This window comes from Talpa europaea (genome assembly GCF_964194135.1).
Source record: "Talpa europaea genome assembly, chromosome: 1".
Classification (NCBI taxonomy): Eukaryota; Metazoa; Chordata; class Mammalia; order Eulipotyphla; family Talpidae; genus Talpa; species Talpa europaea.
The window spans coordinates 109,196,816-109,224,223 of NC_140073.1; the positions used below are offsets into that span (position 1 = coordinate 109,196,816).

Genomic DNA, 27,408 nt, shown 5'->3' on the forward strand with positions numbered 1-27,408 from the left:
AACAAGGACAACACAAAAAAGGAAAACTACAGGCCAATCTCCCTAATGAACACTGATGCAAAAATCCTCAATAAAATTTTAGCTATCAGAATCCAACAATGTATCCATAAGATAATTCACCACGACCAAGTAGGATTCATTCCAGGGACACAAGGATGGTTCAACATCCGAAAATCAATCAACGTTATCCAACACATCAACAAAAAGAAATATAAAAACCATATGATAATATCAATAGATGCTGAGAAAGCTTTCAACAAAGTGCAACACCCATTCATGATAAAAGCCCTTGAAATTCTTGGGATACAAGGAACATACCTCAACATCATAAAGGCCATCTATGACAAGCCAACAGCCAGTATCATTCTCAATGGTGAAAAGCTGAAAGCAATTCCATTAAGATCTGGAACAAGACAAGGATGTCCACTCTCACCACTGCTTTTCAATATAATACTGGAAGTCCTAGCCAGGGCAATAAGACAAGAGAAAGACATCCAAGGAATCCAAATAGGAAAAGAAGAAGTCAAACTATCACTATTTGCAGACGATATGATATTATACATAGAGAACCCCAAAAACTCCACAGAAAAACTAATTCAACTCATCAATCAGTTCAGTAAAGTGGCAGGATACAAAATCAACACGCAAAAGTCAGTAGCTTTCCTATACACAAACAATAAATCTGAAGAAGAAGAAATCAAAAAAACCATCCCTTTTGTTATTGAAACAAAAAAAATCAAATATTTGGGAATAAATCTAACAAAAGAGGTAAAGGACCTATACAAAGAAAACTATAAAACACTGTTAAAAGAAATAGAAGAAGACACAAAGAAATGGAAAAACATCCCCTGCTCATGGATTGGAAGAATAAACATTATTAAAATGGCCATCCTTCAAAAGCAATATACAGATTCAATGCTATTCCAATCAAAATTTCAATGTCATTCTTCAAAGAAATAGAACAATTATTGATGAAATTCGTATGGAATCACAAAAAACCCCAAATAGCCAAAGCTCTCCTGAAAAAAAAAAAAGGGAATGGAGGCATCACACTCCCAGACTTCAAACTATACTACAAAGCCATAATCATCAAAACTGCATGGTATTGGAACAAGAACAGACATACAGACCAATGGAATCGAATAGAAAATCCAGAAATAAACCCACAGATTTATGGTCAACTAATCTTTGACAAAGGAGCAAAGACTATGCATTGGAGCAAAGAAAGTTTGTTCAATAAATGGAGCTGGGAAAACTGGGTCGCTACATGCAAAAGAATGAAGCTTGACCACTACCTCACACCATACACAAAAATCAACTCAAAATGGATTAAAAAACTAGACGTAAGACCTGAAACCATAAAATATATAGAAGGAAATATAGGCAAAACACTACGTGATTTGCACATCAAAGACATCTTTACAGACACATCACCCAAAGCAGTGATAGTGAAGGCAAAGATAAACAGCTGGGACTACATCAAATTAAAGAGCTTCTGCACAGCAAAAGAGACAATAACAAAAACAAAGAGAAACCCCACCAACTGGGAGAACATTTTTGCACCCAACACTAATGATAAAGGACTGATCACAAAAATCTGTAAAGAGCTGATGAGACTCAACAACAACAAAGAAAATAATCCAGTCAAAAAATGGGCAGAAGAGCTAAAAAGAAACTTCTCTGAAGAGGAAATGCAAATGGCCAACAGGCATATGAAAAAATGTTCAACATCACTTGTCATCAGGGAAATGCAAATCAAAACTACCATGAGATACCATCTTACACCAGTGAGAATGGCACATATTAAAAAAAGTAGCAACAACAAATGTTGGCGAGGGTGTGGAGAAAAAAGAACTCTTCTACACTGTTGGTGGGAGTGCAAACTGGTCCAACCACTGTGGAAAGCTGTGTGGAGATTTCTGGACCTACTAAACATAGAGCTTCCATATGATCCAGCAATTCCACTCCTAGGTATTTACCCAAAGGACACAGAAACATCAATTCCAAAGAACACCTGCACCCCTATGTTTATAGCAGCACTGTTTACAATAGCTAAGCTTTGGAAACAACCCAAATGCCCAAAAATAGATGACTGGATCAAGAAGATGTGGTACATATATACCATGGAATATTACTCAGCATTCAAAAAAGATAAACACATGCAATTTGCAGCAACATGGATGGCGCTGGAAGGGATCATGCTCAGTGAAATAAGCCAAAAAGAAAAAGAAAAATACCGGATGGTCTCACTCATAGCAGGAATCTAGAAAACTTAAATAAGGGACCAGGAAAATGAAAAACTATAAGAAAGTGAAAATCAAAATCAACAAAAAACTATGAACCAGAGATACTTTTAGGGTGGCGGGGGCGGGAGGGGAGGGATTGGGGTCAGAATGGGGGGGCTGCAATTGTATGGGGAATATAACAATAAAATTTATTATCTAAAAAAAAAAAAGTTAAAGATGTGTCTACCTTGTATTCTGGCCATGTCTTTACTAAACATATGAAAGACATGCACAGCAATGTTCTTAGCTGAACTGTTTGCTCTAGCAAAAAGCAGAAACAAAATGGTCACCCAAAGCAGAAAAGATAAATTATGGTATACAGTCACTACGCAGCACTTTACTGTGTAGCTAAGTCTTACTATATAGCACCAAATTGCAGAAAGCACACTACATGATAATCCTACATATAATGCTCAGTGAAAACAAGCAGACCAAATGGGCATATATAGTCTAGTTTTGCTTACATAAAGTCCAAACACAAACTGAAATGTTTTTAAGAATAGATATACATATACAATAAAAAAATAAACACAGAAGCATGACAAATACAAAACCTAAAATAGTGATTAATAGTTACAGCATAGGGAAGAAATGGGATGGGATCATAAGGAATAATTATGATAGGATTACAGGTGGTGGTTTTACTGAGTTTTCATATCAATGGTTTGTAAAGATGACTTTAGAATTATCTGGAGGAGTTTTTAAAATTACTAATGCCCAAGTCTTATGATTTATCAACTTGATCAGAACCTTTCAGGTCGCAGTTTGTGAAGTGCCACCCACCCTCTGATGAGTCTTATAAGCAGTAAAGGCTGAAAATCACTGCTACATACCTGAATCACATTATAACTATACTTTTTGATGTTTTTTAAATAAAGTTTCTATTGCAGTTACTTCATCTTGTATAATATCAAACATCAGGGTTACAACAAAATCAATTAGATTTAAAACTAACAAAATTGATATGATAGTTGATCAAATAAAAATAAATTTTATAAATTCCCTTCTATTTCCCAATTGTTTCTCATTGCACATTTAAAGAGATAAGAAAATAACTTTCGGGCCTCCCCGGTGGCACAGCGGTTGAGCGCTGGGTTGCGAAGCTGCCCGCGACCTCTGCGGCACCAGTTCGATCCCCAGCTGCTCCACGGCCACCAAAGGAGGGTCCCACATGGTGCGCAGACCTCTCCTGCCGCCCGCTGCTCCCCTCAGCAGTGTACTTCGGTCCTTCTGCCTGCTCTGCTCCCCACTCTGGCTCTGGTGAATTCTCTCACCCTCCCGTGCTTCTGACTGTACCCAGTGCTTGTATAAATTAAATAAATAAAAATAAATAAATCTTAAAAAAAAAAAAGAAAATAACTTTCACTTTAATGCTGATGTTTTAAATCATGCATACCTATACTACCAGGAAAAAGTTAATTTTTCCCTAGCTACAGATTTTTTTTTCCTAAAGAGTAGTATCTGAAGTATTTTGCCTGATAATTTACTCCATTTTTTCCCCCATCTGTGATGTATTTACTTACCCTGAGCAAGTCATCTATGCGACCTTCTTTCTTTTCTAGGTCCTGGTTTTTATTACTTTCTAATGCTGCTAATTTCAGCATTGTGAGATCAGTCTAAATGAAAGAAAGCTATTTTATTATCCCCATTATACATATTACTGCATATAAACATAAAATTAGAATTTATTGATTCTAAAAAGCAAAGAAAATATTTGAGTTTGTATGTGTACGTAAAGAGCATCCCCCAAAATATTAGTGCAATTTTAAATTTTAATGACTTTCAGAAGCATAAATTCTACAAACTCACAAAGGAACATTTGAAAGTTTAGTTTTTTGATTATTGATATATTCTTCATTAAAATTCAGTATAACCATAGCTATATACTGTAAACTGTCACTGATTTTTTTGAGCATAACAAAACTTTTCATGAGCTGTTTGAGGACTGGAAGCTATGTACTGATGTATGTAAAACATGTGAATAAACACAAAGACACCTAAATAACTGCTCTCATGTCTACTTAAAACAACTTCATGAAGACAATGATTTGGGGTGTTAAATTCAAAAAGAATCAGTAAACAGAACTCATCTATTTGAACTTGCTTACAACATATCTACATTAACCAGTGTGTAACAAAAGACAAGCTGATAGTAAACTGATTGTTTCAAATTCTCATACCAACAAACATTTTTTGTTCTAATAATTAACTTTTTTGATGTTCAATTTTACTCTATGACTATGCCTACTGAAACAGAGAAGACATTTTAGTTGTTTGTACAAAGTTGGTCACTGCTTTGTTAGAAGTCACACAAAGAATAATGTACCTGAGTTATTTTAAAGGATAACTGCTTTGGTTGTAAAATAGGGTGGTCCCCAAAAGCTAATACAGTAGGAGAAGGGCTATTCGGTCGAACCTTGAAAAAAACAAGGAAATTTTTTCATTAGCAAGGGGAAAAAAGTTGTTTGCTTCACATCTATTTAACATTTCTTAAGATTGCATCAGGATAATAAATGAATTTAAACACAGTTGACAAAAATTTTAATCACCATTCATTCAACCAGCATTCACTGACTACTCCCTTACATAAGGGCCAGTGAGAGCACCATATATTCCCTGCTCTCAAGGAACATAGAGTTTAGACCAATAAAAGAAATTTTAATGCTTTCAATATGTTAGAAAAGGCCAAATACATATTTTGAAACAAAAATATATAAATAAAAACAAATTATAATGGGTAAAAAAAAGAAAACCTGAATAGATCTTAATAATAAACACTTAGCACTAGGGACAACAGTAAATGCCCATATGTAGTACAGTTATCAATTTATTGGTGAATTTCATGGTATATTTAGTCACTAGTTTTAAAAACATAATCACTGAATGCAGATTATATCATTGTATCAATGGTATCACCACAACTTGTTGAGTCTTAAGTTTTTCTTATTAATAGCACTATGATGTGCCCAAAGCTACAAGAGTAAGATACAAAATGTTTATAGACAAGGACTATAAAGGGGCACTGGAAGCAAAAATAGGTTATATTGTTCAAATATAATTTGTTCAAATATGTAATTCATCTTTATATAATTGTCACTGTATTTTTTTGATTAGTGACTGAACTTTTATATAACAAAAGAATAAATGAAATCCAGTAATAAAAACAATGCATATAAAACTGTATCTTGAAACATTAGAAACAAACCAAGGAATTAACAGATAATATTTAGGTCCAAGATCCTTCTCCAACACTGAACTAAATGATCTAAGGCTGAAGGCTGATAGCTGCCTACTTCTTTCTTAAGGATTGGAGAAATAGAAATTAAGTCAGTAACTGAATATGAAGTGATACAGAATATTCATTTTAGTCTCACAGGTTCATTAGCATTCTTTCACAAAAACATTATTTCTGGACATAACAGGGAATCCTTAAAATCTCTTTTAGAAATAAAGTTCTAAAAATAATGTCCAATCAAATTAAATCTATGAACATCAGGTCAGATTAAAAAGGATTCAACTCACCTCACACAATAATTTAAAAAGATAAACACTTAACATAGAGAAGCTCTCAATAAAACAAATTATAAAAGTTAGTCAGTATACATAACTCCTAAATCTATGATTACCCATGAAAAAAACTTACAGATGAAGAAGGAGTGGAATGTGAATGTGAATTCTGAGGAGAACGGATTGCAGCAGGTATGCCTCTTACTGGACTTGAGCCATTCCCACCCTGGTACTAATGGAAAAAGGAAGATTTATGTTATTTTAGAGAGCGCCGAATCCTAACCACTAGACCACCAGGGAAAGCCTAGATTGATGTTATTTTAGAGATGGCATTAGAATTTAAATGTTCTTTCTTGCACACAACACTGATGATAAAGGACTGATCACAAAAATCTGCAAAGAGCTGATGAGACTCAACAACAACAAAGAAAATAATCCAGTCAAAAAATGGGCGGAAGAGCTAAAAAGAAACTTCTCTGAAGAGGAAATACAAATGGTCAACAGGCATATGAAAAAATGTTCAACATCACTTGTAATCAGGGAAATACAAATCAAAACTACCATGAGATACCATCTTACACCAGTGAGAATGGCACATATTAAAAAAACTAGCAACAACAAATGTTGGCGAGGATGTGGAGAAAAAGGAACTCTCCTGCACTGTTGGTGGGAGTGCAAACTGGTCCAACCACTATGGAGAGCTGTGTGGAGATTTCTGGACCTACTAAACATAGAGCTTCCATATGATCCAGAAATTCCACTCCTAGATATTTCCCAAAGGACACAGAAACATCAATTCCAAAGAGCACCTGCACCCCTATGTTTATAGCAGCACTGTTTACAATAGCTAAGCTTTGGAAACAACCCAAATGCCCAAAAATAGATGACTGGATCAAGAAGATGTGGTACATATACACCATGGAATATTACTCAGCATTCAAAAAAGATAAACTCATGCCATTTGCAGCAACATGGATGGAGCTGGAAGGGATCATGCTCAGCGAAGTAAGCCAGAAAGAAAAAGAAAAATACCGGATGGTCTCACTCATAGCAGGAATCTAGAAAACTTAAATAAGGGACCAGGAAAATGAATAACTATAAGAAAGTGAAAATCAAAATCAACAAAAAACTATGAACCAGAGACACTCTATTGGGGGTGGGGAGCGGGGAGGGGAGGGATTGGTGTCAAAATAAGGGGGTTGCAATTGTATGGGGAATATAAAAATAAAATTTATTAAAAAAAAAGAAAGTATAATACTGAGTGGGAGGCAAAAACAAGTTGTAAAATAATATGCTAAAAATCATAGCATTTGTATAGTTTTAAAACATGCAAAATTATGTTATGTATAATTTACAGATACATACGCTTGTAACAAAAGAATAAAAACACAATGGGAATCCTAAAAAAAAAAGATTTTAAATGTTCTCACTGATAGCAGGAATTTAGAAGATCCAAATAAGGGACCGGGATGGGGAAAAAGAAGTAGGATCAAAACAAGTAGGTGATGGGAATTTTACGGGGACTATAACCAAGATGAAAATGCATACATTGTACAAAAATGAAAAGTGATGTAAAAATATAGAAAATAAAAATAATAAAAGACTATATTTGTACATTTAAAAAAAAAGGATTTAAATATACCCTACTCTAAATTAAATCCAGCAGTCACTTAAATGGGTTTGAGGGAAATGCAAAATGAAGGCCAGGTACAGTGATGTCTCCAAAAATGTTATGTTTACATGTAGATGCAAATGAACATATTCAACCATCTTAAAATCTTCACTCTCAGGATCTGTCAAATATCCAAATGTTCATGGCACTATAAAAGAGAATTATATGTAGACTAGTCCACTCTCTTTAGCAGCGAAAGTCTAATAAAAATTTGATCTTTACTTATAAGTATGACAATATGATTTAGCTGCATATAAAGAGAAGCCACACAATCTGTTTCTTAGCTACTTTTCTTATTTCTCATGTTTCTGTACTAAAATGGGAGAAAATAATCTGATGATACCGGTTTCCTCTCAGGGTATTAGGCATGAACAGCAGAGAGGGGGACTTCCTAATGTGTTCATTAAACAACTTCCTGCAACACAGGAACTTTGTCTAATTATTTCTATCTATAGTGCCAGATACACAATGACTGGAACATAGTATGGACTCATGAAACATTTGTTTATTTGAACTGTTCCTTTTGGCAAAGATTCTTAATGACAGTAACACTGAGAAACAGACTGCAACTAACAAGCATTAGATATCTTATGGCCAGTAACAATTTTACCTTAGATTTTGTAAACCAAATAAATAAAAATGGAGGGTAAAAAAAAAATTTTAAATGCAGCCCTTCCCCTAACCAGCAAATGCTGCTCTATGAATGTATTTTTCAATAATATATTTTCAACATGAGTATATCATGTTTGTTTTAGTAATCATGTCAATGTTTTAATATAAAACTGCTGGTCTTAAGTGTTTCTGTGTAGAAGAAACATTCCAGATTTGGTAAAAATCTAAATTTAGTACTGTTTATTATTTCCAAGAACTCACAGATTCACAATTTTATCATTATTTAATTCGCATCCATAGAGCTCAAATATTGCTGTCATATAACAAAACCTATACTGAGAGCAAAAAGAATTCTGAACTAGAGGTTATTAGACTGTAAGTTCTACTCTTTGCTCTTCAGAATTTACCCATAGTAGATTACTTTATATTTCTGGTCCTCAGTTACTCATATGTAATCAGGAATACTTGTACCTAGTCTGCCTCTCCTTGGTTGTTATAAGCAAATAAGTAAAAAAGTACTTTGAAAATTACAAAGTGTTTAAACCATTGTAAAAGTAAATTTTAACATTCCCAGGAAGACAGGACAACACATGGTAATGAAACACTAATCAAGTAGGTATTTCAAAGCTGGCCTTGTCCTAAGAAGCTATTTTCAGCCCATAGTAGAATTATACTGAGTACTGGAGATATTCTTCAATGAACTTACTTCAAAATAGTCGCTAATTTTGTGGCTACGTCCTCCAATGCTCTTTCCTAAAATATAAAATAAAAAATTTTACAGAGTTAGTCTTGACTATCAAATTATCATAAAGAGAATGTGCCAAACTTAACTTCATAAGACACACATGAAAGTCATCTATTCAATAAAAAGAATATATTTTTTAGATGAGTAGTAATGGGCACTGAAAGAATACTGAGCTTTCAGAAGGTCACATGCCAATTTCAGAAATCCAAAATCAAAATGATATTTCAATAGAAACATGTCATCTTCTAGAAGTCCCAATTACAGTGGAATCAAACGACACTTAAGGATCTCATTTTAAAAGCATTATTCATACTGCCTAATGGGTACTAATTTAATAAAAGCAAATCAATGAATAAAAGACATGTAGCAGCTGCATAACTGACAAATTTATATTGTAAATAAAAACCTTTGGTTAACACAAATTATAACAAACTAAAAATAACATCCTTTAATATAAATGCTACTTTGTAAAATGTTCTGCAATTAAAAATGATTTTCTAAAAAAATTTCCAAATTAATGAAGTTTGTTAATCAATTAATCTTATTATAGCACCACGTAAGTTTCAGATAAACTAGGTATTTATTATTTTTCTTCTATGATGTCATTGACAAAAGTGACCCAAATCACAACGGATCACAGTTTGCTTTTTCTTAAAGGATTTATTTCTTTATGCATACAAGAACTAGGATACAGGCCAGAGGTGTGGGGGGTGAGAGGATTCACCAGAGACAGAGTGGGGAACAGAACAGGCGGATTGACTGAAATACACTGCTGAGGGGAGCAGCAGGCGAGTCAGGAGAGGTCTGCTGCACCATGTGGGTCACCTCCCTGGCCAGGGATCAAACTCATGCTGCAATGGCTATAAAAAACTTCATAGTGCTGTGTCTTAACCCCCTGTGCCACCAGGAAGGCCTCGGATCACAGTTCTTTAAAAGATTTCCTCTAAAATGGACTATTCATCAGTTTTAATAAATACTCAATTAAAAAGTGTCTAAGATATATGGTGATCAGACATACTTATGTGAATGGGAGGCATATATCCTTCCCTAGAACTGTATAGTATATGTGGTTTCTTCAAATTACAAAAGAAAAACTAATGATACCAAGCAAAGTCCCCCCACCACCCCTTAAACAAAACACTTAACTGGATCAAAATTACACACTGGCAAGGACCTGGGCCATATTCCCTTCTTTATAGCACCAATTCCTTCTGAGGTGGGATTTCACAAGTTATCTGAGTAAGTATTCCAGCTATCCAGGCTGGCCCAAGCATAGAGCTGTCCCAAGAACAGTTGCATGAATATCAATGTCTAGGCATACTCAGATTTCTGGTTTACTGCCACTTTTTCCACCACTCCCTTCTACAGCACAAGAGGAACTCACAAACAGTAATAACTCTCCCCTCACCACCCCCACCAAACCCTGGAGTGCCTCCTGCCCAGTCTCTTTCTTCTGAAAGGGTGTCAAGATGTTTAAGCTTCAGTATAGTTCTTCCTTCTTTCTTCTTCCTATCCCTTGATCAAATTCTTCTCAATCAGCCTGGCATGGAGGTCATCTGATGCTGAAAAATCCTCGCCTTGGTCTAAGTTGTTCCCCATGATCTTCAGGTAAACTGTTTGGCTCACTTCTGAGTCTTTAATGCCTGCAAAGTTGTCCTGTCCCCCACTTCAAGAGGACCTGACGGCCTCCATGGCAGAGACTTCGATCAACTCCCCAGCAAGGGCATCGCATGTTGCTAGGCAAACAGGTATACCTAAGTGGACCCCTTGCTATACTGGCAAGTGCTGCATGATTTCAACCTTAACTGTCCTACTATACAGGTTTGGGTTGTCAAGGTCCCCATTCCAGAAGAGGTAGAAAACTGGGTAGCTCTCATTGTCCAGCTTGTATTCCTCACTCAGTTCCATATTCAGCTTGTCACCATAATCTGAGTTCCCACCTCTGACATCAAAGGATCATCATTGGAGGCCATATTTTCAGCCAAATGTTTGAACTTATCCTGCTTATCATCATAGGAGTACTGGATATTGAACTTCGCCCAAGATAATTTGATTTTGGAAACGACCTGTAGAAAGTGACTATATCCCGGGGAGGGGCACCTTTGTGTGCAGGTCACTGCCACTATTCCATATGGCGCTGAGAAGAGCAGGACGAATAGAAGGGGAAACAGTGGGGAGAGAGAAGCAGCACAAGGAATGGCTGTAGTGGACAAACCATGTAGTTGAGAGTTGCAGGATATTTTCACATGGTATAACACATATACATTTATGAAAATACTCACTTATATTTACTTGTTTATTTTATTCATTAATTATTTTCTGAATAGTACTATGTACCAGGCATTACTGAGATGAACAAACTACATTTAGAAGTTCAACAACCTTAAATTCCTTCTTTAAACAAGGTAGGGGGAAATTTTTAAGTATGTACTGAGGACCATATATATCTAGATATTCTGAATGAGTTTTGTGCAAACTTGGAGGTTAGGAAGGACTGTAAAGGCTTAATACCAATGGTATTTCTTTTCTTCCTATAACAATTTTCCTGCAGATTCTGAAGAGGTGCTATTGGTATTTCCCCAGTTATTTTTCCCTAACTGGATGCAAATTGTGTCCTATTAACAGCCCCTCCTCTACATAACATATGTAACTTCAAGGTAAGCTAACTCCTATCTAGGCCCCATGCCTAGTTCCCTGTTCATTTCTGATTAGAAACCCAATTTTGTTCAAGTGTCATTCTTTTCCATCCAGCCTGTATTTCTAAGGGGACTTTACACTATTTTCAATTTCAGAGGTTGGCCTGTTTTTTTTTTTTTTTTTTTTTTTTAAGGCAATACTACTTCTGTTGGCTACAACTGGTTTTGGAATGGCCACATGGCCTAATTCTGGACAATAAGATGACAGGTTTGCTCTGGACTTGAAAGAAGCCTATTTCAAAGAGAGAGGGGAAACAATCACAGAAACGGCAATCATCCTAAGCCCCTAAGAAATTCAGGCAATTTTGTGGATGGCAGACACACATACAAAAAAACATGGGATCTTAAAGATATACACCTAATGTCCAGAAGTCCTACCGTAGTTTTGGATTTGTTTTCAAGTGAGTTTTTCTTTTAAGATTTATTTATTTATGCATACAAGAGCTGGGGTATAGGCCAGAGGTGCAGGGAGGGTGAGAGGATTCACCAGAGAGAGTGGGGAGCAGAACAGGCTGATCAATGGAAATACACTGCTGAGGGCAACAGAGGGTGAGACAGGAGAGGTCTGCTGCACCATGTGGGTTAACACCTTGGCTGGGGATTGAATTCGTGCTGCAGTGGATTGCTTCATAAAACTGAGACTTTAACCCCTTGCACCACCAAGGAGGCCCATTAAAGTGAGTTTTCTTAATCTGTATTGAAACTATCACAACTATTATATCTTTATAGTAAATGAAGCCCCAAGTCCATTAACCACAACTTGTGTGAACTACTAAGAGAGCATGGCAGATTGAAATACAAAGTACTGCTCACCTACAGAAAGTTTGGAGTGACATAACGACTTCCTTCCATAAAGACAGTTGCAGCAAATATATTGCTTGATATCAATACCACATGGCCCGATCCTTTATGACAAAAGGTTGGCTTTAAAATTTACGTATAAAATCATACATGACATGAGCTCAATTTATTGTATTTAATTTTGAATGAACAAATTCAATAATTTTGTTGTCAATTAGATTTTATAGTCTCAGGAAAATTTTCACAGCTCATATTACAAAAGGTAGATGGTGCTTTAACAGTCTCGTGGGGTGGAAAAGAGGTAAGAACAAAGAGGGAAGGAAGCACAATGACCTGTGGTGGTGGTGGACTATGAGTAAGTCAGTGGTGGAGGCACTATGGTGGCAAACCCTGATGGGGGTATCCAAATAGTACCTCAATTCAAAGTAAGAATAAATTTAATTTTTAAAAAAGCAATTTTTCAAAATTAAAAGTGTCTCTCAATGGTTTCTACATACCTTTCCTTTTTCCTTTTTCTTTGCAGTAACACTGGTTTCTAACACTGTACATGATTTAAGGCAAGAGGGACCTAGGTCACACGCCCACCCCCACCATTAAAGCACCCATGGTTCTTTCCCTAAGCCACTGGGTCCCCTTTGGTCCTATTCCCACTCTCCCTCTCTCTCTAGCAGCCTCAGTTCTGCAGTCATATATTTCCAGGGTTTATTTTGGTTTAGTTTTGTCAGGTCTCCTTTGAAGACAAATATATTTCCTCTATATTCTACATGAATGAAATCATCAGGAATTTGTCTTTCTCTTTCCGATTCACTTCCCTTAGCATAATCCTATCCAGTTTCATCCATAGTGTTGCAAACAGCAAAAGTTCATCTTTTTTTTTATAGCTCAGTAATAATTCTCCTACCACCATAGCACCCACGAACCATCACCACTGTCCCTTGGGCACCTCTCTCCCATTTTGACCCCTCTTCTTCCTCTTCCCTTGCTGCTATACAACATCTTAATCTACTCCTGTCAATGGCATTTAAGTTGTTTCCATAACTTGGATATATTGTAAACAGTGCTGTAATGAACATAGGAGTGTATATCCATTCAAATTAGTGATTATGTATTTTTTGGGTAGATACCTAGGAGTGGAATTGCTGGATCACGTGGCATGTCTATTTTTACATTGTGAGGAACTGCTAGACTATTTTCTATAGGGGCTGAAACAGTCTACAGTCCCACCAACAGCGTAGGAAGGTTCCTTTTTCTCCACATCTTTGCTAACATTTGTTGTTTCCGGTTGGGTTTTTTTGTTCTGTTTTCATATAGGCCACTCTCACTAGAGTTAGGTGGTATCTTACTGTGGTTTAAATTTATATTTCCCTGTAAGTACTGAACCTTCTTCCAGGTACGTGTTGATTTTATGTATGTCTTCTTTGGAGAAATATCTACTTTGCTCTTCTGCCCATTTTATAAGGTTCTTGGTTTTGTTTTCGCTGAATTCTTTGTAATATTGGATATTAGTCCCTTGTCAGATGTATGATGTACAAATATTTTCTCCTATTCAGTAGGGTGTGTTGTTTTATTTTTTTTTTAATTTTTAAAAATTTATTTTATATATATATTATATCGCTCTTCCTTTTTTGTACAATGTATGCTTTCTCCTCTCAAAATTCCCACCACCAATTCACCCATGCACCATCACCATAGTCCCTTGTGTAAGAACACATTCCCTCCCATTTTGATCCCTTTCCCTTCCCTCCCCTACAGAGTGTCTCTGATTAACAGCTGCCTGTTAGTTTGGTTTTTAAATTTACTATAATTATTTTTTTTTTCGTGGTCCCTTATTTGGTTCTCCTACATTCCTTCTATAAGTGAAACCATTCGATATTTTTCTTTTTCCTTCTGGCTTATTTCACTGAGCTTAATCCCTTCTAGCTCCATCCACGCTGCTGCAAATGGCATGAGTTTATCTTTTTTGATTGCTGACTAGTATTCCATTGTGTAAATATACCACATCCTCTTGATCCAGTCATCTTCTGGGCATTTGGATTGTTTCCGTATCTTACCTATTGTAAATAATGTTGCACTAAACAGAGGGGTGGAGTTTTCTTTTGAATTAATGTTTGTGTGTCTTTTGGGTAGATTCCTGGGAGTGGAACTGCTGAGTCATATGGAAGCTCCATTTTTAGTAGTTTGAGGAACCTCCACACAGCTTTCCATAGTAGTTGGACCAGTTTGCATTCCCACCAGCAGTGTAGAGAGTTCCTTTTTATCCACATCCTTGCAGAAATAAATGAATGGAACTAAAAATTTTCTGCACAGTAAAAGAAATTACCTTTAAAACAGCTGAGCCTCCAAAGATATCCCTAAAGCCCATGTCAGAGCATTTTGCCTGTTTTCGTCTATGTATTTTAATGTTTCCAGTTCTTACAAGTCTTTAATCCATTTTGAGTTATTTTTTGTGTATGGTGTGAGAATGATCTAGTTTTGTTTTTCTGCATGTGGCTTCTGAAGAGGCTTTCCTTTCTCAATTGTATACTCTTTACTTCTTTGTTGCAGATTAACTATTTAATTGTGCTTGCAATTCTATTTCATTGGGTTGTGTATCTCCTTTTAGTCTAATACCATACTGCTTTTATTACTCAGTCTTGAAGTGTAGTTTTAAGTCAGTGAGTGTGGTGCCTCTATTGTTAGTTTTTTGTTTTTTTTTTTTTCGTCAAGAATGCTTTGGATATATGTTTAGGGTCTTTTAATGGTTTGGTATAATTTCAATGCTGTTTGCTCTATTTCTCTGAAGAACTCCATTAAAGCTTTGGTAGGGATTACACTGAATCTATATATTGCTTTGAATTAGGTAGGTATTTGAACAATGTTAATTTTCCCAATATGGACATGGAATATCTTTATATTTTCTTGTGCTTTCTTTCTTCCTTTTAACAATGTCTTATAGTTTTCACTGAACATGTCTTTCACCTTGTCAGATTTATTCCTAGATACTTAATACTTTTTGATGCTACTGTAAATGGGACTGTTTTCTTGATTTCTTTCTGTTCTGGTTCATTATTTGCACATAGGAATGTAACAGGTTTCTGTAAGTTGATTTTGTAGGCTGCTGTACTGATTTATTGTTTCTAATAGATTTTTAGTGGAGTCCTTGGGGTTTCATATGTATATTATTATGCCATCTGCAAACAGTGATAGTTTTAATTCTTTTCCAATTTGCATTCCTTCAATATCTCTTTTGCCTAATTTCAGTTTGTTTTTTTTTAGAGGCATGTTTGTTTGTTTGTTTGTTTTGTTTTGTTTATACAAGCACTGGGTACAGTCAGAAGCACGGGAGGGTGAGAGAATTCACCAGAGTCAGAGAGGGGAGCAGAGCAGGCAGAAGGACCGAAGTACACTGCTGAAGGGAGCAGCGGGCGGCAGGAGAGGTCTGTGCACCATGTGGGACCCTTCTCCGGTGGCCGGGGAGCAACTGGGGATCGAACCGGCGCCGCAGAGGCCGCGGGCAGCTTTGCAACCCAGCGCTCAACCGCTGCGCCACCGGGGAGGCCCCTTCTTTTTTTTTTTAATAAAATGAGATGAGTATGCTTGGATAATCTTTTTAAAGTGAGATATAACATTTTTATTCAAAAAGAAGTCACTCAATACCATAATTCATATAAAGAGAGAAAAATGAAAGGTGATAAGGTAGTACTAGGTTTGGACATGACACTTGTCTTTCTAGTTCAAACATTTTTTTTTAAAAAATGGGGGAAATTTTAAAAAGCCTAACAAGAACAAAAAGAGAAGGAAACACAATGGACTATGGTGGTAGACTATGGGTGACTTGATGGTGTGTGACTTTGATGGCAACACCTGATGGGTTGAGATATAATGTTACCTCATTTAAAACAGAAAAAAAAGGAAGGCTAACACTAACCATACACTAAAATCACCTGTGATACAAAAAGGTTCCAATTTCACATTATCATTTCTCATGTATGGGACAGCCCTAAACTATTATCAAAGATCATATAAACAACAGAAATCACAGACACAAAATTACTTATTTTACAATTAAACTATTCATTGATTAAAAGTCAGTATAATTAATTGTAAATGTTTATTTGATGCTGAAGGAAGACTTTGCTTCACTTACCTTGACTACTTTCATTCTGGTTTTCTGCTTTTCTCTTTCTCCCCCTGGATGATTCTGATTGTTTCTTCTCTGGTGTCTACATAGAAAGCAAGTTAACAACATTATGTAAATTACAGTTTTAACATGCAAACTTATTATACTCAGTAAGAAGTAATTTTTTGGAGGTCAAAAATTATTCAGTAAAACTCATCGGATGTAAATGCATAGTTACTTACAATTTATTGAAAAGATAAAATTCCTTATTGTATAAATTTTTTAAATTTAGAAGACCAAAAGTATATAAGACCTTGCACAGACTACTTGAAATTTACATTTACAGAATTTGGCTTGAAGTAGATGAAAAATCTGAGAGTTAATTAGTCTTTAAAAGATGTCCTTCAAATCTTAATTAGATGGGGAGGAACCCCCTTAAATTTTTTCCTATTAGTTTTTTATTATTCATACATATCCAGTCTATAAAAGTAAAGCTGTATGAGGAAAAATGAGCAGACACACACTCTAAACCCTAAGGTATAAAATCTCCTCTAGGGCCTCCCCGGTGGCACAGCGGGTTGAGTGCAGGGCTGTGAAGCTGTCCGCAGCCTCTGCAACACCGGTTCGATTCCTGGCCGGTCAGGGAGAGTCCCACATGGCGTGGCAGACCTCTCCTGTCACACCCGCTGCTTCCCTCAACAGTGTATTTCTGTGGTCTGCCTGTTTTGCATCCTGCTCTGTCTCTGGTAAATCCTCTCACCACCCCCACATCTCTGGCCTGTACCCCAGCTCTTGTGTACATAAATAAATCAATCTTTAAAAAATAAAAAAAAAAAATCTCTCCTAAAAAGCACTATTCACCTAAAAGTCTGACAATTTTTATTCAACAGCAATTACATCAAATTCTTATATTATGCCCTAGATCAGGGGTCAACAAACTATTGCCTGTTGACCAATCTGGCTAGCCACCTATTTTTGCAGGGCCCATGATCTAAGTATAACTTTTACATTTTAAAATTACTTAAGTTTTTAAAAATCAGAGTATTTTATAATATGAAAATCATGAAAAATTCAAATTTCAATTCCCATAAATAAACTTTTGCTGGAACACAGCAATCAATGCTCGTTCATTTATGTAGTTTGTGGCAGCTTTCACACTACAACAGCACAACTGAGTAGTTCTAACAGAAACTGAATGATCTGCAAAGTTTAACATATCCAGACCTTTCGAGGAAAGAGTTTACACACCCCAACCCTACTTGTAACCTTATTCTCAGGTTACATGTTCATTCTTTTCACTGACAGCAAGTATTTTCACTAGGATATAATAATAAATTATTTTTATGGAGTAGGACAGATAACGCTTAGTGAAAAATTAAAATCAGAGCAGAAGCACAAGGCAATGTCCCAAAGTCCTCAAATTCTAAAAGCTTGGCAAGTGCATCTGATGTAAGAACAAACAATATCTCAATGAATGAAACATCAAGACAACTTAAAAAAAAAAATCTAAAGGCACTGTAGGCCCCAAATAAGGAAGGAACTTATTCCATATTTTGATTTTTCTGAGTAGTACTGATTAAGTAGTATGAATGACAATATATAACTTAAGTCATAGTAACTATGGTTCTTCTAACATTAATTCAGGGTTTTAAAGTTCTCTTACCTTCACAGTGCCAACAAAATCAGATTCAGAGAGGCTGAAGTGAATGTTAACCAATCTCTGAATTCTTTAAGGACAGAAGTTATACCTTTACCCACTTCCCCTCCAACCACCATGCCACCTAGCATATAGTTATTACTCAATAAACACATGCATATTTAATAACTTACTCAAGGTAATCGGGATTCAAATCAAATTCATTATTTTATTTTCTAAGGCCTAAATGCTCTTTTCTTCTCTACATGATATGCAGTATGTTCTACCTCAAGAACTGAGTTGGTCAACTATACAAAAGTATTTCAAAATTTACTGCATTTGTAAATAAAATTCATTATGCACAACAAACTGCCTGTATGTTTTCACACCATAAACCACAGATCTTAAAGAAATCCAACCTAACTGACAATCTCAGGAAGTGGGTAGAAGGGTCATTAGTTTTTATTGTCAATATTAACAAACTAAGCTTAAACAATAACCAATCTTCCACTTTCCTCAGAATTTAAAAAAAAAATCTAAGTTAATATTTTTATAAAGAACCCTAAAATCTATCTTAAAAAAAGTGGATTCCCAAATAACTTATTCATATTCTTTTCAACTAAACAAACATACACACAAAAAAATCTAAAGTCAAGAAACCTTGTTTTCCCCATACATTTAATGTTACACTAATTTTTAAGCATGGTAAATAAGAAGAATTATTATTTGAAAAGGTTTGCTTGAACCTTTGACACCTAAAAGATCTCTGTTAATAGTGCTGATTTCAACATTTAATGTAAAAATTTTATATATCCTACATTTGGGATCCTATCACCAAATAAAAACATCTCTTTGCCAACGGAAGTAAATCCAATCAACACAGCAATTTTGAGTATTACTTATTTTCTGTTTTACTTCCTTTATTATTTAGTACTGTGTACTATCAAGGATGGCAGAGAGCCAGTAAGTTGAAACAAGGTAACCACCCAACCAAATGTGTCTATTTTACAGGTAAACAAAGTGCTCCAGTTTGCATTTTACAAAGTCTGAAGGATTTTCACTCCTTCAAAACTATGTAGCTTTCATAACCATATAGTACCTAAAAGAATCATATAATATGCAAACAATCTTACTCATAATTTTTAAAAATTACCTTACTTGCCATCCTCACAGTCTTAAATTCCTATCACCTAGACCACTTTAATTTGTATTTACATGTATTTCATATCAGGTCTTCAATATTGATAAAATGCAATTTTACCATTTTTTTAATAGTTTATGTAGCAAACCTATTTTTCAGCATTTCTTCTTCTCTGGCTTTTTCTTCTGAGTTTTATTTGTTAAACCATAAAATTAGAATAAGGCCAGACTTTCTCTTCTATCAAATGATCTTTTAAGCCTTTTCAAAACATATGATAAGAATAAAACAGCCATATAGAACAAATGTTGTGGATGGTGGAAACAAAATTTTAAGATAACTTATTCTGGAAATGTTGGCATTTTGAGAGTACTTATTATAGTAAAATTCAGAACGGTTCTTTCACAATTTTGTCCTATTGTGACACTTATGATGGAATAACATACTCATGTATAATGTCTCTGTATACATTTCTTTGAACATGAATTGTCAGATCCTTAAACAATTATTTCTTTGGGATACTTTTAAGTCTAAATGAGGTATCACAAAACACCATCCATCAAATTGAAAGATACTGCCAACTCATACTTTCAAAGATGTTAGCAACCTATATCTATGCTAACAATGCACAAGAATGCCTACCCCCAGTCTTTTAAGAGCTAGCTACCTAAAGTGTAAAAAAAAAAAAAAAAAAAAAAGGTATTTCACTGTTATTGTTTTCTCTACAGTAATAAACTGATGACCAGAAAAGTGATTTATTTTTTAAAAGAAATTCTTTTATTTATAAGCACTGAGTCTCAATGACTATATATGTTATATCATAATTACAAAACATTTATTAAAAACCATACTGGAGTCCTATTTCAAATTTAACCACAACTGGAGAGAGACCGAAAAAATTATAATTTTTAAAAAGCTCCAAAAGTAATGCTGCTGGATCATCAGGATCAGGAATAATATATTTATAATCTAAAAATACATATTATGTGTAATAATCATATATTTCCCTACCTAAAGACAACAAAATCTCTAAAAATCAAGAAACTATTTTTTGTATAAATTTCCATAAAGAACTAAAGACCAAAATTGTTAAAACACAGCAGAAAAATCACAAGTCCAAGAGTCTGCCATTCTAGATACTGTTATTTTAGAAAATGAGAATTAATCTTAAATAAAATTAACATAATTACTATTCTGCTGACAAAACACGTATTTTTTTTTAAAGTTTACTAAGGTGCAGGATATTTTAGAATCTACTGAATTTCTCAATAATGTCAACTTGCGAAGATTGCCCTTAAGATCCAGTTACAGCAGTATTTATATTATAAAACATCTGTGCAGTATTGTTAAGTCCACACATATCTTGGATTGGCAAATTTGATACCACCATAAATTATCTTAGAGTACCTTTTTCAAAAGACAAACTAGGGTGATAGTTCTAAGTTATGCAGACAGAACACAGCATAAGACAAACAGTGAAATTAGAATTTTGACTGTTAACTTTCTATCTGTAAACAAATTAGCCTCTCTGAGCTTCTGTTTGCATAATCAGAGGTAGAAAACATGGAGTTGTAATTGAGCTCCACAGGTCACACACTAAAACTATGTTCTTTCCTTCATGATGAGGTAATTCTAAAGCAGAAAAGATTTGTCCCACCCTCGGAGGATATTTGACAGTATCTGGAGATATTTTTGGTTGCCACTACTGGGGATTTGCAGAAGTAGTAGCTGTAGATATCTAATGTGTTGAGGCAGAGATGCTGTTAAGCACCCTTTATTGTACAGCCCCACCCCCCATCACCACACCATCCAACTCCTTCACTCACACACAACCCCAAGAGGTACCAGGCCCACCTGTTACTGCTAAAGGATGGAAAACCTTGCTCGATGAATATTTAAGAATCATTTACAGTTGGCACAAAAACTACCTGTGACATATACTGCAACTAAAATAATGTTAAATTATCCATTCAACAAATATTTACTGAGCACCTACTATGGTCAAGCACTGTACCAGGTTCCACTTTAAATATATTCTCATTGTTAAAATGATGTGCCATTTTTTTCTTCCAGTCATGTTTTCACCTATTTGCGTATAATGTTCTTGCTCTAAAAACCACCAAGCACCCACACCAAATGCACTTTTTTTATAAAAGGACACATGTAACAACAGCTGCTTGCTTATTTGCTAAGTAAATGGCTCAGAGAATCATTATTTCAAGATTTCATGATTTAGAAGAATTCAAAAGATTATCTAGACTGAGTACATGAGAATTTCCAAGTAGGGTGCCTAGATACTTTTACTCTGAAAAAGTCTCCATATGATTTCAACACTCACAGTCCCCCATCTTTGTGAATACAGTACAGAACCAGAATTTAGAGCCACATTTGGTTTTCAGTTCACTTTCCCTTCCAGGGGACAAAGAGGTGTATATATTGAAGCGGAATAAACCTACTTCCTTTGCTGTGAACCCTGTCACATAACATGTTTTAGGGTTAGACACTAACTTCTAGCTAAATATAGTTTCTATAAAAGCAAGTCCTTTAGTATGTAGTGGTGTAAGTAAATGAAGTTTTCTCTCTTTATAGCAGGATAAGTTACAATGTAATTCCAGGTGTTTCACAGTAACTTTTAAGTCCCATAAATTATAAATTTGACTAAGTCTCCAGGAAGAGGAAAAAAAATGTATTCCCCTACTGAGAAAATGTCTTTATTAGTGTTAAAAAAAAAACACCATTCACATGCATATGCGGGCAAAGAGTGATTCTCTTCAAGATGACATAGTTATTGTACATATTATAAAGTGTGTGTATAACATCTGTATGCAATATCTTAGCAAAACAACTAACATAATAATAGTAAGACCTTTGGTTTGGCCACCCTAACATACTAGGAAGTAAGTGAGAAAATACTACCAGTGGAAAGATAAAGGAGCAGAAAGAGAAACCCATCAAGTAGAAGAGCACAAAGATCATTTATGAAACCAAATAATTTTATAAAATAATTTAGGAAGCAGGACATTAAGAATCTTTCCTAATATGAATAAGGATGATAAAGTTGGTATCTAAAACTGAACAGATTGAAAGAGAAAAAAGTAAAAGGCAAGATAATTCTATTTAGGGGGAAATATTTGGGTATAAAAATGTAACTTTAAGCGATACTTAACTACACATCACTAAAATTTAAGTTTTCCTCTTTCTTACTGGGTGCTCAAACTAAAACCTTAAAGATGGGCTTCCCCTGGTGGCTCAGCGGTTTGAGCGCTGGGCTGTGAAGCTGCCCACAGCCTCTGCAGCACCTGTTCGATCCCCGGCCGCTGGCGAGGGTCCCACATGGCGCACAGACCACTCCTGCCGTGCCCGCTGCTCCCCTCAGCAGTGTATTTCATCCGTCTGCCTGTTCTGCTCCCCGCTCTGGCTCTGGTGAATTCTCTCACCCGCCCACGCTTCTGACTGTACCCAGTGCTTGTATAAATAAATTAATTAAAAAAATAAAGCCTTAAAATAAAACCTTAAAAAAAATGTCCAGAGTCTAACATACACATATAGCTAAATATATATACATACACACAAAGAAATAAAATTTTAACAAATTTTAGAAATCAACCTAAAACCTAAAATTTAAGGCCAATATTCCCACAGTTGTCAAATAGAATCCTAGCTTCCAATCACAATCTAGGGTACCTAAGTGTTCACTGAAAAAATATTCATTCTAAACACTATTAAAAGAAAAAAAGAAAAAATGCAAAAGTAGAGATGGGTATGTATATAAAACAAAATGAAACGGGAAGTGTTCTTACCACTCTGCTTATCTTGCCACGTACTAATATCAGAAGACAACCCATTTGAGGCAAAAATGGAATCTGACATGTTTCTGCTTTAAAAATATTATTGTTGTATACTTCATGTAAGCAGATGTGTATAAACACTTAAATGCACTTCTGAAAATTATTAAAGGTGTTTATATTCAGTCTTATATTCAATCATAAATATCCCAACCACAGTAAGAAATAAAGCAGAGAAATATATTCTAGAACATCTAAAAGAAGAGGTAGAGAAGAGAAATGGTTATGGTATTAACAGTCATTATAAATTCCAAAAAAGCTACAAGATACATAATTTATTAGAGCATCCTGGAGGGAAGGTGGATGGGGGAAACAACTACACAGAATTCAGAACAAATACAGGTTTTTGTGATTAGACAGGGAAGGGTTCCGCAGGGAGAACTGCAAACAGGTGGATCAAGATAGATTCTAAAACAGAATACACTGATTACTAAGAAACATGGGCACCTTCTCTTATAAAATAATCTAGACTTTTAGTCAGCAGATAGAGCCCACAGACCATGTTTCCAACTCCTATAGACATTCTAAGACATTTAAATAAAAGGAAGTGACCCAGCAAAGTTTTCACCTATAGACTGACCCCTTTCCTGAGCTCCAGACAGCTTCCACTGTATAAACAAAGTACCATCTTCACTTGATCTTTTCCCAGGTATTCAAACTCAATGTGATCCCCAATTCATTACCTTCTATGCCAAATCTACTCAACTTCCATGTGTGCTATTGATCTCGGTCAACGACAGATAAAGTTAGATACCTTTAAATAACCCTAGGCTTCCCCCTTTCTTTCTTTACTCTGATTCAAAGTCATGAAGCCCTACTTTTAAAGTGGAATCTGGGCCTCCCTGGTGGCACAAGGGGTTTAACACTGCACTAGGAAGCGATCCGGAGCCTCTGCAGCAAGAGTTCGATCCCCGGCGGCCAGGGAGCAACCCACATGGTGAAGCAGACCTCTCCTGTCTCGCCCACTGCTCCCCTCAGCAGTGTATTTCAGTCAGTCTGCCTATTCTGCTCCCCACTCTGTCTCTGGTGGATCCTCTCACCTCCCACATCTCTGGCCTGTACCCCAGTTCCTGTATGCATAAATAAATAAATCTTTAAAAAATATATTAAAGTGGAATCTGAGAGCCTATGACAAATGAAAATCTCCACTCCAGATATAAGACATAAGGAGACCCCTGGTAATTCTTTCGCACATTAAAGTTTGAGAAGCATGGTCCTGGGTGGTTATACCATCCGTCAGCAAAGTTAGAGAACATGAAGAAGTTACAGTCCAAAAGGTAAACATGAGAATAGAGTAATGAGAATCTAAACACTTTGAAAGCTTTTCCTCCTAACAGTAAATCTTGGAGCTTTGGAGTTTTGTGAAATTGGTCCTAACCCTTAACTAAATAATCTTCCTAACGTAGGTTTCGCCTCCTTCCAAATCTATCTTCTACACTGCCACCTGGAGAAAACTTTTCATCTGTACTTGGTATTTTGTTTCCTCTGCTTCAAAGGTGTTGTACCATGTAGATAAAGGTCCAAATTCCTTTCTATGAAATTAAGGGGGCTTTCAATTTCTGACTTTTGCCCTTTTTTTTTAACCATTCTTGCAATCTACTCTATTCTCACCCCACCAATGAAACACTTAAGTAGCTTGGCTTTTTTTAAGCTCCTCAGGCAATCTAAAGAGCAATTGGGTTTGACAATCACTACCCTAGTTGTGACGAAACTCCTTGCCATGCTTTGATGCAAAATTAAAAATATACCCTAACCCCTCTGCCTTACTTCTTCTCATACATTTCTCTTGTCCTCTGGGATAAACACACAGTCTCAATTTATCAACTATCATCTCTTCTTCAAGGAAGACTTCTCTTACGGAATTAGGTTCTTGCTCTACTCCCATAGCATCTTGTATTTACATCTATTTAGCATAATCCACAATGTTTATGAAGCCTGTTTGTCTTACTAGATGTGGATCTTATTTGAAGGCAGAACTATTTCCTATTCATCTTTTATATTATCTGTATGTTGGCACAGAGATTAGAAGACAACAGATAAGCAGTCAATGCTTACTGAAAACACACTGCATTTTTGGAACCTACTGAACAGAGTTAGAGTCACCTAACATAAAGTAAAAGACAACCAGTATCTTCCTTCCTAATAGGTGATTTCATTAACAAAAGGAAAAATCTTATTTTTGCTTGACAATTCCTTTATTTAGAACTAACGGGAAAATTCATATAATACATATATGTGTGACTGTGTATAGATGTGTGTGTATAGATATCTACACACACACTATGAAAAATTTCAGTAGATTCAATCAACCTAATAGAAAATAGCAAATGATTTTCACTTTTAACAGTAAATGGACAGAAACAAACAAACAAACAAAAACAGGAAAGCTCTGGGTATTCAAAATGAGTACTGGGTAGGGAGACAGAAGGAAGGGAAAGGGGAAGTAAGCTAAAACTCTTCAAAAGTCTTGAGAGGGAGTCAACAAATTATGTCCAATTGATGAACCAAAATAGCAGAATATGCATATTTATTTTAAACTATTATACTTAATATTTATTATTCATTTTAAAATATGAAAATATCAGGAAGAAAAGCTAGAATAGAATGAGGTGAGATAATAGTGAGTGGTAGAAAACTACTATTTAAAAATAATAAATCTTTTAATACTATATGTTCATTAAAAAACTATTATTTAAAAAAATGTAATGGATGGGGAAAGGGGTGGAGTACCAAAAAATGAAATATCTAAAGACAAAGGAATACTACATAACTTTACTACATGCTCACTGAGAAAGTACAGGTGTTCTGGGAAAGTACCTCTATCTTGCAATTGTTTACTCCTCAACAACTTAATCTATGGATATCCGTAATCAATGTAAGAAATTTTATCCTAAGGGAAATACATTAATTAGCTGTCATAGAGATAAAATATGAGATTCATACTCTAGATAAATGAATTCTTAAATGGAAAGACAAAAAAGGCCTTGCTTCTTCAAATCTGGAAAATGTATAATCCTATAGTCATTTCCAAAATACAGTACTACCTAGCCATTAATTTGTAAAAACTCAAGATACACAACACAGAACAGTGAAAAGTCAAAAGACTCTAAAGATTTGCTATTGCTGCCTCAAATCAAATTTCTACACAAAGCTAAACACATCCAATGGTTAATCAAATTGCATTTCACTATAAATGTAGCTAAGGTCTTTAAAAAGGTCTTTAACATATTAACTAAAAATAGTCAAAAGTGATCTGTGGAATTCTTTAAGGGAGGTGGTATTTTCTTACAGACTTTTTTTTTAATTCAAATACTGAATCTATAATTTTAAACTATTAAAAGTAATCTTTTACTCAGTTTTGCCATTTTAAATCAATCAAAAACACCAGATTGGTGGTGGTGGTGGGGAACAAGTATCTTAAGTTATTTTATTGCCCTTTGTAATATAAAAGTCTATGAAAGAGGAAGCATGTGAAATTACTAAATGACCCAAATTTCAGTGGAAGGATCAAGAAATGTTCCAAAATGCAAGATAAAGTGAAAACATTCTTGATTCAGTTTTTGTAAAAACTGTACTTTGACTAGATCTAAGACTATATAATTTTTAAGGACTTAAAGAGTGTTAACTTGAAAAAAAGCTGAACTGTGATAATCTGTTGCTACAGGGTCTACTAACGCTTACCTCAAGGGAACCTACTGCAGATAAAGTCCCGTCACTTGCACAGTCCTTTCAGCTGCCTGCCAGTTGTCTCTGTGGAAGGGAAAGCCTGATGAGTGAAAGCCCTATGCCACACTCCTCTGGAGTGTCAGGGTGCCTGACTAGAACTACGCAAAACTGACTACCTAGAGGTTCCTAGATGTTTTTATTAACAGAAGGCTTGAAAAGATGCCACTTTTGATATTCTCTTTCCACTGAATACCAAAATCAAATAGCTAAGAGTTATTGAGTGTTAACAACAAATCAGTACTATCAAGGTGATAAATCTACAACAACCAAGTTGAAAAAAAAGATTAAAATGGATCAGGTAAAAATAAGTCAACACCGACAGGGAGAATGCACACACACACACACACACACACAATGTTGAGAAGTAGACAGAACACTCTGTAATCTGAGAAAATAGTATAGAATATAGTGACAAAAAGGTAAAGTTGCTTCCACAAGTGAATGCTAAAACCCAAAGTGATGCTTCAACAAGTGAATGCTTAAATCCAAATTGCTGTCTACACATTTTAAAAGATGCTATCAAGTACTTATCATACTCAATGTGAATTATGCCAGGGATTCAAATGCCTCTTTACCAAAATTGCATGTATTTTCTTGGTGGGGTCAATAAGTAAGTGGTAGGGGATGGGATTTGTCATGTATTTTC

General features: G+C 35.3%; 1 protein-coding gene and 1 pseudogene across 4 annotated transcripts in view; both read right to left on the reverse strand.

Annotated features, from left to right (window-relative positions):
* TLK1 (tousled like kinase 1) overlaps positions 1-27,408 on the reverse strand; it is a gene marked incomplete at its 5' end in the record, with an annotated part of 119,329 nt that overhangs the window by 49,132 nt on the left and 42,789 nt on the right. For all 3 annotated transcript variants that reach the window (XM_084247595.1, XM_084247594.1, XM_084247593.1), the window contains 5 exons: positions 3,809-3,901; positions 4,612-4,701; positions 5,929-6,024; positions 8,783-8,829; positions 16,445-16,520. In XM_084247595.1, coding sequence (XP_084103721.1) covers positions 3,809-3,901; positions 4,612-4,701; positions 5,929-6,024; positions 8,783-8,829; positions 16,445-16,520 — 402 coding nt within the window. The remainder of the gene's footprint in view (positions 1-3,808; positions 3,902-4,611; positions 4,702-5,928; positions 6,025-8,782; positions 8,830-16,444; positions 16,521-27,408) is intronic.
* LOC311180370 (endoplasmic reticulum resident protein 29-like) lies at positions 10,490-12,867 on the reverse strand (annotated as a pseudogene). Its single transcript has 2 exons — positions 12,816-12,867; positions 10,490-11,021 (listed from the first exon to the last, which is right to left on the reverse strand). The product of its transcript is annotated as an endoplasmic reticulum resident protein 29-like (transcript).